Here is a 19,418-nt window from a genome sequence, read left to right on the forward strand (position 1 = left end):
AAGATGAACCTCTCAAATATTTAGAAGCAATGATGTCCAACCATGGCCAGGCTGAATGAGATTTTGAAATCAAATAGACTAAAGTCGACTGCTACTGTGGACATCAATTATAGTATTAAAGTTAAATTATATCTAAAAGATTTTGTGAAATTATGAATAAAGTTTTGAAGGGAATGTCAGGAGTCAAAGACATTGGGAATTTAAGAATAAAGCTTTGTAGAGACTGTCATGAGTCAAAGACTTTGTGAATTTATAAATAAAACTTTGAAAGGAATGTCAGGAGTCAAAGACATTGTGAATTCAAGAATAAAGCTAAGAAGGGAATGTCAGGAGTCAAAGACATTGTGAATTTATAAATAAAACTTTGAAAGGAATGTCAGGAGTCAAAGACATTGTGAATTTATAAATAAAACTTTGAAAGGAATGTCAGGAGTCAAAGACATAGTGAATTCAAGAATAAAGCTAAGAAGGGAATGTCAGTAGTCAAAGACATTGTGAATTCAAGAATAAAGCTTTGAAAGGAATGTCAGGAGTCAAAGACATTGTGAATTTAAGAATAAAGTTTTGAAGAGAATGTCAGGAGTCAAAGACATTGGGAATTTAAGAATAAAGCTATAAAGAGAATGTCAGGATTCAAATCAGGTCGATTTAAGAATAAACCTTTAGGGACAATACATATTGGCAGTAGCATGTCTTGATAGACAGATATGATGGTGTGTGGGTAATTATGGAGGAACCTCATGTGGATGAATTAATGATGAAGGGGGATGGAGATGGTTCGGACAAGTTAGCTGGGTTCCTGGTGCCATCAGAAGGAAGAATTGGAAGACCCAGACCTACTTGGATGAAAACTATGAGGTGGGAAGTTGAATATAAGTGGAGATTAGTTGAAGACAAAACAGAAAAGCAACGAGAGGTTCTTTGAGTCACGCAGTGTTGGAGGTAATAATGATTAAGATGATTAATGATTTGTATGTGTCAATTTATCTTCTTTTTTGCGCTAGAGAATAATCATATTTTTATAGAAGCGCGTATAGAAATTCATTTGAATTTCCACATTGTTCCATTATGAATGCAATGAGCAAAGAACGAAAAGAAAGAAAATTATCCGAAAACTTACCAGATCCAGAGTGACCATAGGAGGATCATCCTGTAGATAAAATAAGTCAATTTAGTTAGTTGCATGTTTCTTTCAGTATTTTGGATATTTTTTCATCTTACATAGATTTAATACAAAACTTTGAATGTCGAACTATTGCAGTTAACGTTTGTTAGATATTTTCCGTGGCATAAAGGTGATGAAGGCTTTTGGATGTTATTTCCGGATCCAGTTCTTGAAGAACGGGGCAAAGTAAGAGATTGAGTAATTTACGACTTATATCAGAAGATGCTGGTCATAACATTGACAGTAAAGTCACTTACCAAAATGAGGGGTTTGATAGAAGTTGTCTCCTGAAAAAGCGAGATTTTTCGTCAAGTTTTTCAAATTAACATTCTCGTTGATATGGTTTTCTCGTTTCATTTTGAAATTTTGATGCTTTCAAGCACACTGTCAAGCAAAAGAATAGAATTTTGGTAGTGTTTGCATGAATTACTGATAACCGACTGACTATGCATTTTAAATACTGTGTTTTTTTCAAAGGATTAGCCAAATTTGAGATGAGTGAAGACTGGGCTTTTTGCCTTTAGCCGTGACTTTCTGAAACAGTACCTAAAGAACGGAGACCTACATTTTGAACTTCTACCATTCATCGTCTCTACTATAAAATGAAGGCATTCATTGTCGGTGTGACCTAATATACGTTTGATATGAATAAGCTTTAAAAATAAGAACTTGATTACATACAAATCTTAAACCTTTACTTATTGGCATTTATTAATAAGCAATTTCTTACATTTTAAGTCCGGTTCTCTCGTTTATGTGTTTCAATGTTTTATATCTACAGAGTACCCTACAGCCATTACTTTCTGTTCAAAGTTTACTACTAAGAGATTCCGGGTCTCTGTAACACGGTTTTTTGGGCTTTGCTCCTTGCCAAAGCATCGGATGTAGCTGAAAGTTGACATATGTATATTTTACAACCACTCACAAATTTTGTCAGCATTATCAATAACCTACGCCCGATAGTTTTAATTTTTATAGAGCAAAAATGATCTAGCCGAAGCCATGGCCAATGATTACGATCCAAGAGTCGAAAAACATTCATTATGTAAGCAAGGTAAACACCTTTTGACGAAATGTTGCCCCGCCCATCCACCAGACAGAAACTCCATCGGCTCTGAAACCCAAAGACTTTATGAATGGCGGAACGATACATAGATGTGGGTGGGGTATCAGTACTAGCGTAGTAATACTACTGTAGCAGTAGTGCCGCTACAGTATAGCAGTAATATACATGAATTAAACATTTAGGCCAACTGCTGGGATCCTTTAGGATCATTTAGCACTTCTTACAACTATTCGAGAAATTAGTTTTTATGGCCAGAAGTTAAATTTTCTAACCCAACAATGCCCATGGTAGCCTTCAGTGTTATCCTGAATTATAACGAGGCCAAAGTGGGTGGAGCCTCATGAAGTCATCATTCTGACGATAATTATTGGTGAAGGTTTAAAGCCAACATACGGTACCGGCTATTTTTTTTCAGTAAATAGGTAGATATCCAATAAACAAAAATTTCTTGACATTGGATATAGCAGTTATCAAATCAAGCTTGTCTACTATGTTTTTGAAAATTACCAACTATTCCCTACATCTTGTCAATCTGATTGTGACCTATAAAGTAGACTGTAATTTCTTAGGAAACCTATTTTGGGAGTTAGACTAATATTCGAAGTGTTTTTGTATTTATTAACATATTTTGTTGGTTTGTTCATTATGACAATTATCAGTGGAGAGGATTCAGAGCTCATAAAGGTGTACTGCTTTGCTTGTATTTACATTTTTGTCATTGTTGCCAGAGGTATAGCCTTCGTTACATATAGCCAATCATCCATCGAGAAAGAGGGAAGAAATGCTGTCATAAGTTACGTAACGAGTGCGTTCGAAACCTTTTCTCTGAGTAAGTTGGCCCGTCTTCAAAAAAAGTCACTTTTACATTATAAGTACCAAATTTATTCAACCTACGTAATGCAGAATACAGTCAAAATTTATGTGTAGATATAATATGTATTCTGAATAAGCGTTATATTTATGAAATGCATAGATAAAAAGTTATTGCGGAAAAAACCGTGTTACGGAGGCCCTGAATCTCATAGTAGTTGACTTAAGTGCTGTCAATATAGTATGTTCATCACAAGAAAGCCATAATCCATAATAAAATAATACCGGGACACTTCTATTGATAAAGAATAATTAGTCTTTCCTGGCACAGAGAGAATAGTGGTATCGTGCAAGACGTCCCTGGTCACACTACCACCCTACCCAATTCTTCATAGGAGTCTTATTTTCAAAGTTATGGCATTGTTGACCAATATGCTTAATCCTAAGCGCAGTATAGGTTTGCACGTGGCTTAGTATAATGTTGTAACATAATGCACTGAGTGCAAGGGGTGTTGAAGGTGAAATTTTTACTGTAATTTGAGTTTTTTGAGCTTTACATCATGCAGTTCTAAAACTGGTTTACAAAATTTTGATGTGGTGAATTCAAATTTCTGAACAACATTGTTCTATCACCTCTAGGTCTTATGCTTTCACATATTTCCTTTTAATTATACCGCATATGAATTCAAAATATACTCTGTAACAAAGGCATATTACAGAAAAAAACAACATAGATACAGAACATTGATGGAACTAAATTTATTTGGATATTACAATACGCACAAATCATGGTACAGCAGATAGTTAGAAATGATGTTTTTTTTTTTTTTTTTTTTTTTTTTTTTAAGATCTCTACTTTGCCTCTGGGTTGCCATGAAAGAGCATCCAGCAGAAGTGCCCCATTATTCTGGGTTTCCACTTGCCTTAGTAGTTAATTTTGAGTGACATTTGGCATCCCATATCCTCATAAGACTGTAACAACTTCTCAATACACTCTTGGTAATCTGGTACCCGTGTTTTACCAAGGAAGCCATTGTAGACTGACTTAAATGCTTCCCATGCTTTCAGTTACTTTAAGGTAAGAAGCTCCTCAAGTCTATATCCTTCAACAACACCACTCAAATCTGAGGTCCGACAAAGATGCCCTCCTTGAGCTTAGCAGAACTCAGAGCAGGGAACAGGCTGCACAAATGTTGGAAGGCAGTGCCACTTTTGTCCATGGCCTTCACAAAATTCTTTATTAAGCCAAGCTTGATATAGAGAGGAGGAACCTTGTTCATGTCCACCAGAGGATTTTCTTTGGGAGTGTTCACCAGGCACAAAAGTGCTCCTAGACCCCAGTCGTTCTGCTTGCAGTGCTTGGATGCAGCCGACTGCCCCAGAGACAGAGAAAGTAACAGTACTTTATAAAGCCGCTTGCATACCTATAAGGAGCCCAATGACCTTGAGGTCCCCACAGAGACTCCAATGGTAGTTGTTGTACTTGACAGCTTCTGAAAGGCGGTACATATTATCATATGACTCCTTCAGATGAACTGAGTGGGCAATGGGAATGCTGGGGTATTTGTTCCCATTGTGCAGGAGCACAGCCTTGAGACTTCGCTTTGAAGAGTCTATGAAAAGATGCCATTCTTAGGGATTGTGTGAGAAACCAAGGAAGGTGAACAAGGCAGAGACATTTGTGCAATAGTACAACCTGTTTTCCATGTTGAAAAATGAAGTGAAGTCTATGTTCCGTGTCCCGAAACTGGTGATCCTTACATCTGTCTTGATCAGCTTCCACTGCTTACTCCGGGATGCCAGGTACATTGATCATATATACGGTTATGTGAATTGTCGCAAAATTATAACATAAACATATATTAAACATATAAAACGGTTGTATAACATGAACGTCGAGCAGCACTAACTGTCTGCTCTCACCGCCAGTAGGTTACTGGTGTACCCAGCTGCATTGCATGTCACGGTTGCCAGATGCTTTTAGTGAAACTAGGGCACGTAAATTTTCTAAAAAGACCACAATTCCTAAAATTTCCAATTAGAAAAAACATGCACAATGTCCTATATAGGAAACATCTGGTAGCCATGAATGCATGTACACATTTATTTAGATGTATACATGTATATCTCAAAAACTATAGGTGATGAGTGAAAACTGGTTTCGGATCTGAAATCAGCACTCCAAAATTAGTCTACAACAACTATTTTTATGCTTGCCTCACTTTCTCGGTAAAGCAGTGCTGCTCCTTTTCTGAGGGTTTATTGTCTAGGCAAGAATAGGCACTGGTCACTCATGATTGTATATGTTACATAATGCTTTCTTTTATCTTAGATTTTTGGACAATGCAAAGCTGCATTGTTTTTTCTTGAAACAGTATAAATGAGTTCCTTGATTTTGTCCGAATGCATATTTAAATGTGTGCTATTCTCGACTTGAGAGAAATTGCCCTCATTGAATTTGATATTTATCTTGCAGATTAAATATTTTGTTCCTGTCTACTGAAAAATATGACTGAAAAACAAATTGCACTTTGAAATTGAGAATCATTCAGCAAAGTTCTGGTAAGCAAGAGATAATAACTTACTTGCTCAGAATAATTGTTACCCCGAGATCCTGATCATCAGCCCCCATGACAGAATCTTTTTGTCTGCATCTTTCCCATGCACCTACGCCTATATTTGACTTGCTGAGAAATGCACACGACCATTACCTCTTCGTCAGCTGGAAACGCGTGCGCGAGCGGAAACTGTTTACCAGGAAAAGCATTTAACACATTTTCTCATTGATTTATTGACACAGTATTCTGAGTCCTTTATCGAATTATACTAGCTCCTGAAATTTTATGCCTAATGCAGTACATGCGTAAGTATTTACTATGCATTGTTCTATGTATTGTTCTCAATAAAAAAGAAAAAAAAAATCAGTTTCCTTTCATCTGTCCTCTCACGGGCGAAGATGCGGCACGTGTAATAGAATTACACTTAAAATGGAAATGCACCCCATTCCATTATAAGAATATCGCAATGCTCTGTATAATAGGTCAATGAGGAAAAAACTCCCAAAATTACCTAGTTCAGTAAGGATGTGTGTAAATGCCGATTCACCATATTTCGTATAAACAAACACTCATCAGTTCCGTGGGTTGACGTGACAACCCGAACTCCCATGAGAATCTAGAGAAGTCATGTATGTGTGTTCGTTTGTGCACCCCTTTTCTTCCTAAGATCAAATTGTGAACTCTGTTGCATTCTACCGCTATCTCTCCTCTACTCAAGAATCCTTCAGAAAGCTCCTATCATTAAGATGTACCTCGACTTGTATATAGAACTATTTCATACTTCGATGAGTTTTACGCTAAACCTCCAACCATCAACAAAAGTGAGTAATCAACTCGAGTCCTATGCTAGCCGGCCAACGCAGAGAGAGAGAGAGAGAGAGAGAGAGAGAGAGAGAGAGAGAGAGAGAGAGAGAGAGAGGCTGGATATGCGCCTGGCAAACCAACTGCTGCCACGACTGTGAATCATAAATAGCTCTGTGGCTGACCGCTTCATATATCATGGAAGCTGGTCCAGGTCACTACACACGTACACTCGGCAAGGAATGTTAAGATACAGTTTTTTTATATCTTCGGACATATAGTGTTCAATAATGCCACACCTGGCAACTCTAGAAAGGGGGCGGAGCTTCAAAATCGTAGCGTTTTTTGCTTTCTAGATTTCCATTAACTTTACACCATAAAGATTCTGTAGAGGTCCTTTAATAATTTATACTTGAATGTAGAAACAGGCTCTATAAGATTCGTTATGTTGGTTTGGTAACGTCAGTTCAGGGTAGAATATCGATCATCCTTTTTTAAAACCTACTGTGAAACCTTATTTATAAGTAATGTTTGACACTAAACTGACGTAACATTCATGCGTAATTGAAGACGGATCTTAAACAATGAGAGAAAGTGTTTTAAAATTTGGTCAGTACTTGTGGAAATCGTGAGGAACAATACAGTAAAGAATGAAATATTATGACGATAGCGAGAGAGCGCGCAAGCATAGGCCTATCGATAGAGATACTTAATTCATTATATTTACTTTGAGAGATTAAGTGACTATTTTTTTCAAATGTTTCAAAAGTGAGAGAGAGAGAGAGAGGAGAGAGAGCACAAGCCTAAGCCTATTTATAGAGATACTTAATTCATTAAATTTACTTTGAAAGATTGAGTGATAATATTTTTTCAAATGTGTTTTAAGAGAGAGAGAGAGAGAGAGAGAGAGAGAGCACAAGCATAGGCCTATCTGTAGAGATATTCAATTCATTATATTTACTTTGAAAGATTGAGTGATAATATTTTTTCAAATGTGTTTTAAAAGAGAAGAGAGAGAGAGAGAGAGAGAGAGAGAGAGAGAGAGAGAGAGAACAAAATCTGCTTTCATTGTGTTTTCTTTGGGAGATTGAGTGGTAATATATATTTCTAAAGTATGTTTTAGAAGTGTAGAGAGAGGAGAGAGAGAGAGAGAGAGAGAGAGAGAGAGAGAGAGAAATTATTGGTGACGGACTTGTGACGGGGAAAGGCAGAAGAAAGAGCGGTGAGTCGGTGCACAGATACCTGGGAAACGGGGTGATATGACTGCCAAGATCGTGCTGCACTATGCTAGATAAAATTTGAAGGATCAGAATATTCAAGTCAATTCTCTAGGAAATTCATACCCTAATCTTGATTTCATTCGACAGTTGCCATAACATTCAAAGATTGTAAAAAGACGTGGAAAATTTTAGACACAGGCTGCGGTCATTCTTGCTCTCTGTACTTTTGAAAATCGGGTTTCATCCACAAAAAGCTGTGTTAAGTAAAAATAGTTATTACCACAAATAACTCAATATGTATTGCACAGGCAATTAAAGTTTTATATCGTGCAAATAATGCTGATGTGTTGGGAGATCTTTCAGCCTCGCAGCAAAGAAATGCATTCGTGTAGGGCTGTAGGCTACTACGAACTGCTTTGTAATGGGAGCTTATAGCCAGAAAATCTTTGAGCTGACATGCTACTTTAACCTTGATAAAGATTTATGCTTAATGACGGTAGCTTTGTAAACAGCAACTAGCATTCGATCCATGTCAACGTCAAAGTAATCAGTGTGAAATCCGTTACGTAAGCCAGTATCCAGTGACTTGCACTTTTCCGCTTGAAGTTCTAGGGCTCCTCCACATCATAGAAAACGCTCTTGCGGATGCAACTAGATTTGCTCAACCTACCTTAGCCTTAGCAACATTGGCTGCCATTGACGTCAGCTAACATTAAACGCTTTGGAATACAAGCATGAGTTTGTAGAAGCTAAAAATAATTGCATTCACCATTTACAATGGTACAATAATATCCCCGTTCATGAAGGAAAACGAGTATATATTGTCGTCGTGATACATAATACTACAATCAGAAATTCACATTCTATCTACCAGATCTCTATGAACGAATCCATCTGAGAAATTCCAATTACTTCGGACATATATCGTGTTTTTAAGTATCTGAACGGTTTTGTTTTGCAGTTTTAACTAATATGATATAATTTGCAGTGTATTTTCATATTCTAGATTAAATTTAGCGATATTATGTCTTTTCAGTAAAAACAAATGGGAAATTCGATGAACGAAAGCTAATGAGAACTGTATCTTCAGTTTTCTTGTCGAGTGTACATGGTTAGTAAGTCATTGGCGAACAATCAACGTTTCCAGTATCGTTAACTTATTATGGTAAATATTAAACTATTTCTCCCATAACGTATTTGAACGTTTAAATACACAAAGAACCATCGCCTCTCCTAGTATAAATCGTAAACGCGTCAATTTGTATTCATAATACACCAACACGAGCACACGACAGACACGATTCCATCAAAAATTCTACTCAGATCCAAGGTCTAAAGACCGGGTACCATTCCTTAGACCTTGCTGGGATCAAATTCAAATGAACGATGAGCTCTCAGTAATGATGATTTACCTCAGTGTAACCAAGACCACGCATAAACCTCTGCTCAAAAACTGTTCTAATCACAAGATTTTCTTTTAACTAAAACTTTATTTTATGCTTGTACTATATAGAAACAACTTTATTATGATACCAAAGTCATTCCACATCCGTCAACTGAAATAAAACCTTTGATATTGTTTACCGCTAAAACATGAAGCAGGGAACAATGAAGATAAAAGGCCTTTGAGACTGATTCTCTAGGTATTTTTTTCCACTGACCTTCTTTCATGAATACATTCAATCCATTTCAGTCAATGTTACTGTTTTATTGTAACGTTTATTAATTCATTCTATCCATTATACTCCCAATCCTCAACAATAAAAAAAAAAAAAATTTTTTTGCCTAGACTAGCTTTGCATGCCGTTGGCTCTTTTTATCATGGATGACGGGTACTGAAAGGGATTTCAAACTTTAGCTGGCTATTTGGGTAAATAACCTAGAAAGTGTTACTTATTTTTCGGGAAAGAAACCATAGTACCATTGCTATCCTGCCATGTTATCACTGAAACGTCCCGCTGTTCCATTCGCCTCCCCGAGGACCTAGCCAGCCTCATACACAACAATATTTCTTGCTTATTACGAGTATTAACTCAAGTAATTTACACGCAAGAAATAATCGAAATGCCTCTTATTAGTCGCTGAATGTCCATCGTTTGTTTGCATGTGACTTCAAAGGAATATTTGTTACAAGTGAGTCATTCGTGTGATTGCATGATTATATTATCGACATAAATCGGCATATTTATGGGCTATATAAGGTGTGAGGTTTCTTTGTAAATAAAAGTTATTTAAATGTATTACTGAATAAATAGTTTACATCTTTATCACAGTAAGGGTAAGATATTGGAAAAATTTATTTCAGCCAACCGAGAGCTGCTATGCAGATGCCACATCAACCCAAAACCTATGTTGGTGGGTGTAAGGTCTATACAGATATCTCTTTGTAGACCTTGGGCGGGTCGCATATTTCCCAAGTTTAGGGATGGGGAAAATTAGGACCAATCAAAGCGCGTGGAGCTGATCCTTGACGTCACAAGCCACGCCTTTTAGCTACACTTCTTGGCAAAGACAATACACGAAAGATGGGAAGCTCAAGCTACAGCCGCATCGGCTGCATACAATTTAGTACCTGGCATGAAATGAAGATGGCGTTGGCATTGCACCGTCTACATCGTCTGTTTGTTTACTTTTTCACAAAGCGGGGCATTCAATTTCAATCACGAGTGGGCGTAGCCATCATCACCCGTGTGTGGTTTGCAATAGGACGAAAAATGATTTTCCCCATCTGATTTTTCATGCTTTTCCTCAGAATAAAGAAAGGTAATAAAATCCATTACATCTGTTACAAAGTACATGATGACTTTTAGAGAAAATGAAGAAATAAAATAGACCAAAGCAAAATTGAATGTCGGTGCAGTGTTATTCCGAAATAAATATTGGAAAATATTTACAATACGGTGGACGCCTCTAAGCGGAAAGAAAATATATTTATATGCGATTTTCGACTAGAAAAAAATATTTGCCATTTGAAACCCCAACAACCAACCTAACCTTCCTGGTAGTGTACATCAGTAGCCTAATCATGTTAACAGTAAACCTAACCATATCAGCAGTACCATAACCATGCCAACAGTTACCTACCATGTCAACAGTAATTTGCAATGGAAATGAAGCTATTTTGCAAAACATATCAAAATCAACTAGAAAAACTATATTTTCTTGTCATTTACAGGCGTCAATTGTATTTCAAATAAATACCTTAAAGTTATATTTGCATATCTTGAAAATCTCTAGAAATATGAAATAAACATACCAATTCCTATCACTGTCATACAATTCGTGAATGTTGGGTCTCCATGCCTTTTCCAGATAGGCTACTCACAGCAACTTTGATATACTGTATATATACTGTAGTTATGTTATATTCTCAGCAGCTTACCCTTGGGTTGTAGTTATAAATGTTTACCTTAATTTTTCAGTAATAAGCAACTATTTAGCAAACCAAAGTTGTTTCATCAGGAAGGATGGATCTTGTGGGAACATTCATATGGGAGAGCATAAGTAGGTTAGTTAAGTTAGAGTGTTTTACTTTAATTTCAAGTTCACTAACCTTTTAATCTATGATTGAATTTTCCTATATGTATGGATAAAAGCATTCAAAATAAAAAAAAAAATTACATGCAAACCAGCATATCTGCTCCCACAAAATCCATTCTTACCGTTTCATCTATGTTTCTGCATTATATGCTCGTAATTGTTCAATTTTTAAAATGAAATCTTGTAATTGGTACCAACACCCCACATAGTATTCCAAAGTAAATTTACCATTTGGCAGCAAATGTACGCAGTAATACAGTAGTAATAAATTGGCAAAACAAGTTGTGAAAACCTATGATATTTGCTTGTACTGTACATGATGCAAAAAGAAACATGGTTCAAGTCAGTTAGAATAATTTTTTCAAATTATTTTAGGAATGTGCATGCTTCTTGCAGAAATGGCATTTTACTAGAAAATACCAGGCAGAAGTGTTGGTTACATTACCTTCATAAAAGGGTGCCAATTGAATATGCATTTTTGAGAGCTCCCACAATTGGGCTATGAGATTTTAATAAATTGTTATAAATAGGTTCTGACTTGATCAAGAGCTTAATAAATAATCATAAAATATAATAAACTGTATTCATTCCTCTAGGTTCTTAGATTTGTCTGACACATATGTATTGTTTTATGTACAGTATACAATCATAAGCACAAGCCCCAAAAAAGGAAAATAATTACTGTATACTATATTGGTGAACTAATAAGATAATTTGAGAATAAGTTTGTTTCATTCTAAATGCCCTCTCAATTTTAGATCAAGATACTTAGCAATTAATGTTAACTGCCCTCTCAATTTTTGATAAAGATACTTAGCAATTAATGTTACATTAACTAAAGGATTTTATTTAATGATTCAGAAATGCCTAATATATAAGTCATAAGCTATGATAGAGCTCTATAATCATGTTAACAAGCAATATTAATCGATTTAGTATTCAATAATTTATAAAGAGAAGTTTATTGCAGCATAAGAATAAATTTTAACATTTAAAAAAGCCGCGCTACGCCACAGCCGAGTTTTAGTTGAGGGCATGATCAATAGATGGCGCGCATTCTGACGGGTTGGATGATGTTTTTTTAATGGTATTAATAGTCAGTTTCCCATCTTTCGTGTATAGTCTTTGCTTCTTGGTCTCATAGTCATTACTGCCAGTCACAATGCCGAAGAAAAACTTCCCCATTTCACAATCTACGGCTTGTATGACCTATACATTTTAGTCAGTTATACCTATACATAATGCAGCACTAATTCAACAAACAATATATTCTTCAAATGAGATACACCGTGAAATATATTAAGCGTTATTGGCTACTCCCTCTTGGTAATAGTGTTCAGTCCCTCTTAATTCCTGCTCACAAAGTCGACATTTACTGCATAAATAATATTTTCATGGCAAGTGGCTGTGGCTAAATTATATACTTGAACATGTGTGTTTAAAGCCATTTAGAAAGAGTTGCTATAACACATAGGATGAATAAAAAATATACGGGATGGTAAAATTGATGGTATGGTAAAAGAGATGGTATATGACTTGTAATTAGCACTACAGATTACAGACAGGAGGCCAAGAACTTCGCGGTTTCGACTCCCATCAAGAATCTTGGACTTTGAAAGTGACGATTTTAAAAGCATGGAGCATGGAACGTTTTTCAAGCGTTACTGCCTGTTGTTTCACGCTATAAAATGGTATTATGTACAGAACTAAAATAATAATTGCCTTATGCTTAAAAGAAATGTCGAGGACACAGTTTTGATGACAAATTTATGCAATCCGTAGGGGGATAGTGTCGTCAGTACACCTCATTCTGTGCAATGTAGGCATTACTTTAGGTTCTTTGCAGCGTCCCTTCGGCGCCTAGCTGCAACTACTTTCATTCATTTTACTGTTACCTCCGTTCATATTCTCTTTCTTCCATCTTATTGTCCACCCCCTCCTAACTATTGCTTCATGGTACAACTGCTTTGAGATTTTCCTCCTGTTACACCTTTCAAACCTTTTACTGTCAATTTCCGTTTCAGCGCTGAATGGCTTTAGTTGCCCCAGTGCTTGGCATAATGCCAAAAATCTATGTAAAAAAAATTCTGCACTTAATTTAAGGCATACATTTGGCCATTGAGTGTGAGTTTGGATGAAAATAGTAGTATACTCATATACTGCCGTTATCCATGGCTTTAATTAATACATGTTGAATATTAATTAATACATGTTGAATATGTTGACGAACATCCACACAACCGTTTGAGATTGCAGATCCACCAACAGGTAGGTGTCAAGGTAGGAGTGGCTTTCAAAAATCATTTGGCTAAAATTTACAATAAATTCTCGAGGGACACTCCCAATAAACGTACCTACCGTAGGAGACAACAAATCCACACCTGGCAGGTGTCAGGGAGGCGGGGTTGGAAATCTCATTAGCACTACTGCCCCCTTACTGTGTTTACAGATGTAATAATCCTATTTCCATACATCTCTACTGCCTACCTTAAAATTTAAACAATTTACAAATTTCTTTTGATATTAAAGGATCAAGTTTACTCATTCCTTGACTGACTTTCATATTATTGTTGTAACTTTATTTTATGAGGCTAGATTTAATGATAGTCCTTCCCATTGCATTATTAGAGTATACTTGTCACCATCTATCTTTACACAACAAAGCGTGATCCTTGTTGTCTCCTTCCGCCATTTTGTCTCTCTAAGAGACATCCTTAGTATTCATGATCCGACCCAACCTCAATAATATTAGATAACAACAATATTTCTAAAGTATCCCTCGCAAATCACCAAAAGAAAAAAAAATATATAGAAATCCCAACACAAAAATATTTTCCAAGTGAATGAATGTTTTCTGCACTATAAGGGAATAAAAAACCCTTCCTACTCTCACAGTCAAAGTTATCCTCACCCAGCTGATCTGATTTCCGGGTCACTGGTGCGGCAAAAAATGGGAGAGAGAAAAGGAATGAATGAGGAAGAAAGTATTTATTTCTCTCACTTCTCGTTACCAACCGAAAGATTCTGCTGACCTTGCCCTCCGACGCCAGATTGCTAGCCTGAGCATAGCTCGCACCAACTCTCCTCACACACACACACACACACACACACACACACACACACAAAAGAAACACCTCGGGGCCGTATATTTCCTTTAATGGATTAATCCCTTATAAATGTCGTTCCAGTGAATACATCATAATGAAAAAACTCAATACATTATGCTTCCTTAAAAAAAAACTATGAATGGCAATTAAAGGCAAACATCTAAAGAGTCCTTTTAACCCCAGAAAAAATGAAATACTCAAGTGAGAAAATTGTTAACATAATAAAAAAGAAAGGAAAAGAAATACTGAACACTTACATCTTCATTAAGGAACGGCACGAGATACACTATGGCCGTCTATTCACTGCATGAGCGCAAATATCTAATCATATATGTGATTGCAGATTTCTTTAAAACTCGCGACGGCTCTCTTGTATTCGCAATCAATCACTACAAATACCTAACCTGTAATGGCCCAAGAAATTGCGGTAACCACACCATATTTATTATACACATCATATTTACACACTCTTTGAAACACTACTGCCTCGGTAAACAGATCTGCTGACTTCAGCCAAAAACGCATCTCAGCTACAGAGTGCCAAGTGACTAAATTCTAACTATAATCCTTTTTCCTAACATCTAAATGATTTCCTATCTCTTATGTAATAATGGTAAAAGAGACTTTGTTAAACAATTGAACATTTTATAGATACCCCGAGAGAAGCCGAAGTGCAGTGAAAAACATTTCCTTTTCTTCCATGTCATAATCATGATTTTCCATTTTATTGTTTCCTTATCCATCTTTATTTTATTTCTGATAAATGTGACTTCTTTCCCAAGATGGATTCGAATGTCACAACATAAAATGAATTCTCTGACCGACACTTTTATCTCGTAGTTTTGGGAAAATAGAAATAGTGATTGAATTAATGGGTTTTTATAAAGAGGTAGTGTGTGACATTTTAATCAAGATGATTATTCTAGGAGTGATTGTGTTTCAAGTTTTTTTGGATTTCCAATTCCTTTTCCTTTATTACATTGGTTTTTTTGGGGGGAAATAAAGGCTCTATTTTTGTATCCCAGAGTTTGGCTTTAGCCTAAATCTAATACTCTGACTTAGCTACAGAAATGCTAGTTCGTGGAGGTCGCTCGGGGTAGGTTACGTTACCAGATGGTGCTTTTTCTTTTTGTCCAGACTCCTGCCCACATTTTGTCACTGCGTCTGATTGTGAAGTTGCCTTTGGAAACTCAAATGGGTCATCTTTGTTTCCAACTGGGACATTAGCTGGACATACAGGTTTGAATATTTGGAATATGCTAAGTGTCCTGCTGTATGGAAATGGGGAATCATTTCACATGTAGTTTTGAGTTGCAGATCCAAATCATCAGTTCTCTTAGCACATACAAATTCTCGCATCATTGTTACTTGGTCAAAATATTGTACCCAAAGTTTGGAAGTTCGACTATTGCATGCTGCTTCCACCATAAGTCTTCAGCTTTTCCATTACTGTAGTCAGATTGGTACTCTTGCTTACATCTTCCAGAGATCTTGTCTGATTTATAGCAGCATCATGCAGAATTCCAAGTACTGTATGTATTGATTCATCCAACTGAATCACATTCAGAGAAATGACTGCTAGTGCTGCCTGGGTCAGTAAATGGGCATGCAAGGCCCTAGCATAAGCACGGCCTGTCCACATGCTTTCAATAGAGGCAGTTGAATTTTCCAGTGACCACAGATCTCTAAGTCCACTTCCACCCATTATGTATTCAACAGCACCCATAAAAGGTATCAACAAGTGAAACGCACCCAGCCTTACCACTACTTATGACAGTTCACTGTCACTGGCTGCAGAAGCAATCATGTCAAAAGCTTTTGAATATTTAGGCTTATGAAATGTAACAAGACATGTATGTTGGCCTTGTCTTTTACTCTCTTCAGAAGCAAACACAAAAACAGTATAAAATGCGTCAGGACTATTTCGGTGCAGGTAAGTGATTAATTATCCCTGAGGTCTCACATCCACCACTGTTTGTGGTTGGTTTTTCTATGTAACCACTCCAGCTTGGATTTGGTTTTAACCTCAACCTTGAAACACACATCCAGAGTGTACCTTGCTGCGCAATGGGAACTGGCAATGTCCTGTATAGGATTCCTCGTGCACCATCATTTGGGTCTTGAATTATTCAGAATTCATTATGAAGACCAAAACCAGCAAAATATATAAGTCCGAGGGGGCAAAATATTGTAAAAAAAAGTATTTTGGTTATATTCTAAATTCCATGCACAGGAAATTAGGGGACTTTTAGTAGGTTGTATTGAATGATAAGAAGGTTTCTGCCAACTTTCATCTCTCCTCTACTTTTTTCCAATCTAAAGTTCCAAAATGGCTGGACTAACACGGATGGGTGGTGGTGGATTTGTATTGTCTCGTCTAATGAAATTATCAATACAGGTTGATTCATGTTGATTTTATTTAGGTAGGAAACAATTAAATGAATAATTATCATATATTATAATAAAAAATTACTCCAATTCTGATAAAAAAAATATGTTATAGGGGACTTATTGTTGTAGGCTAAACAGGATGAACGATAGGTCTTTATCTCCAAAGTTATGGCCATAACGACAGTTTTTTAGTAGATAGAGTACTTAGATATGATGACGGTAATACCTCAAGGTAATTAAGGTTGTATTTTATTGGCAGAGTATGATTAAGATATGTTTGGCTTAAGATGAGCACTCAAAAAACTTTTGTAATTTCGGAACAAGTAATTTTTTAACGAGGGTGTGTAGGTCTGTTACAGATGCATTTGGTGTTTAACCACTTTTTTTCATGGCGAGGATTGCTTTATGACTGAACGAAAGTAATTCTATTACAATCAAACACATTTGTTTAATTTTTTGGATGTACTAAACAGAAAAGGTGGAGGTTTTCTGCCAAAGCTACTGGTGACCTCGCATTTGTTTTGGGTGTTTGTATGTTTGTCATGGGGTAGGGATTTGATTTTGAATTATAACCTTTCTGGAGTGGAAAATATTGTCTGGTCTGTCAAGCGGTTCTGATTTCTATGGCTGACAAACATACAAATATTCACTTTTATTATATAAAAATATGTATCATTATTTTATCTCAGCATTAAGTACTTTGCACATATCATCGCTGGCTACGCCCTTGGATACATTGTGTTTTCTGTATACTGTGGTATTTATTGTTTTCATCTACTAAAGTGGTCCACTTTACAGTACAGTGTGTGTGTGTGGTCTTACTGATTGTAATCAAGCAATATGTAGATGTTATGAAAAGGGCGCCAGGCAAAGACATTTGGGTCCCTTGTGTTTTCATAGACCAATTCAAGTGAAAAAAAGCGTTAACTGCAAACCAGTCTTTCTTGGCTGCTTCGGGGTTTTCTTTCTATGGATTCTGTACGTTTTATTAACTAGTCATTTGATTTACATGACACAACTTACAAAAGTTACTGTTAGGTAGCATTTCAAAGATTTCAAAATGAGCTATGAGTCAAATTTCATTACTACTTCTACTGTAATTGGTGAAATGAGGAAGTGTTACAGCTCGGTCTGTTGGACCTAGAAAATATGTGCACATGTGTCATGTTCCTGTAAAATTTTCAGAAAGTACAGAAACTGTTCACTTAATGGATATTAAAATGGCACTGCCATGAATCCCACTCCATTGTGCACACATTAAATGATCACTTACATCATTAAAAGGAAAATCACTGACAAATTTTGAGAGCAAAAATGTAGGTTCCTGATCTTTAAGTCATATTCAGAAACACGAAGCTGCCCATGTTTCTATGTATTAGTTTAAAGAGACAGTTTGAGAATTTGCGGACAGGACTTACTTGATCAATAGCAAATCCGAGGGTGAGACCCAGGAAGCAAGTTAACAGGCACCACGTGTACACCATCTTGCCTTGTCGACGAGCCTGGCTAACGAGAAGCAATGTGGTGGTCTCATTGCCCACTGGAGGTTTTATGCGATCCCCTCTTCTACTTCTGATCTGATGTTTGGATGGTGCGTCACTGCTTTTGATGAATGCCATAATTTCTCGAGGTGCCGCCTTTCGGGACATCGTTCAAGTGGGCTTGCTTATTTATTTTTTGTACTTGCCCCAATCCCTTCCGTAATTGACGACTATTTCTCGTTTCCCAGACATTTCGATGAAGCAACGTTCACGAGTGAAATGGTCATTTGAATATTAAGTAGATAGCCGAGGCAATATCCATCGACATATCCCAAGGCCTAATTATAATAAAATACTAGGAAATAATCTAAACATCATAACGATTTCACACACATATTTCATTTCTAATTACATATAATTCCTTCTTCCTCAAGGTTATTTACCTTCAGTTTCATGAATACTCAAAAAGATGATTTCCATTTATTTAAATTCATATAAAAGTGTTATTTTAAAAAATCAATATTTCCACAGCTGCATTCACTTCCACGTATCATTCCTTCTCACACTGAACTCATTTTCTCCTTTTTTTAAATCAGTAAATGGATAAACAGAAAACATGGATTCAAATTCAAATTCAAAGAGTTTAATGATATACATCAAATGGAGTGTAGCAGCATGCTGCTATACCTACCTACAAAATTCAAAAGATTCCAGGCAAAAATAATAATAAATACGTAAATAAAAAAAATACAGTAATGAAAAGCAAATATTTTACATGAGAAGAATTTTAACCCAATTTATACAAAAGCAAATGCCAAGCTATAATGCAAATTTTATTCAAATCAAATGTTTATATACTATAGCAAATTTACAATAGGCAAAAGCCATACAAAACAAATATAACAAAAGTAAATGTTATATAAAATGAAAAATGTTAAAATGTACAAAAATTCAAGTTATACAAAATCATACTAAAGGACAGACAAATGGCTCACTATTATTCATTCCAAAATAAATTAGGAAATTTCTTTACAATTTTGGAACATACGTCATTTTTCAGGAAATAACATACTTGATTTGTTACATCATCTATTCTGGGGTTACGAAACTCTGATAATTTATTACATTCCATAACATAATGTAAAGTATGTTTCCGTAACTCACCGCATAATTTACATCTAGAGTTTTCATCATCAATGTATTCCCAAGAACATTTATATCCCAAACGTAACCTCATTATTAAAGTATCTAGTTTAGGCAATCCTCTGCCATATACAAT

At 36.1% G+C, this 19,418-nt stretch overlaps 1 protein-coding gene across 4 annotated transcripts in view; it reads right to left on the reverse strand.

The window, feature by feature from the left end:
• LOC135199273 (blastula protease 10-like) overlaps positions 1-18,322 on the reverse strand; it is a 53,572-nt gene extending 35,250 nt beyond the window's left edge. For 2 of the 4 annotated variants that reach the window (XM_064227166.1, XM_064227165.1), the window contains exons 1-3: positions 18,077-18,322; positions 1,423-1,452; positions 1,121-1,150 (exon numbers count right to left, since the gene is read on the reverse strand). In XM_064227166.1, the coding sequence (XP_064083236.1) occupies positions 1,121-1,150; positions 1,423-1,452; positions 18,077-18,307 (291 nt within the window). In that variant the 5' untranslated portion in view covers positions 18,308-18,322. The remainder of the gene's footprint in view (positions 1-1,120; positions 1,151-1,422; positions 1,453-18,076) is intronic. The other 2 variants (XM_064227167.1, XM_064227168.1) reach the window with 2 other exon arrangements.
• Positions 18,323-19,418: the final 1,096 nt, after the last annotated feature.

The sequence above is a fragment of the Macrobrachium nipponense genome, chromosome 25 (genome assembly GCF_015104395.2).
Source record: "Macrobrachium nipponense isolate FS-2020 chromosome 25, ASM1510439v2, whole genome shotgun sequence".
NCBI lineage: Eukaryota > Metazoa > Arthropoda > Malacostraca > Decapoda > Palaemonidae > Macrobrachium > Macrobrachium nipponense.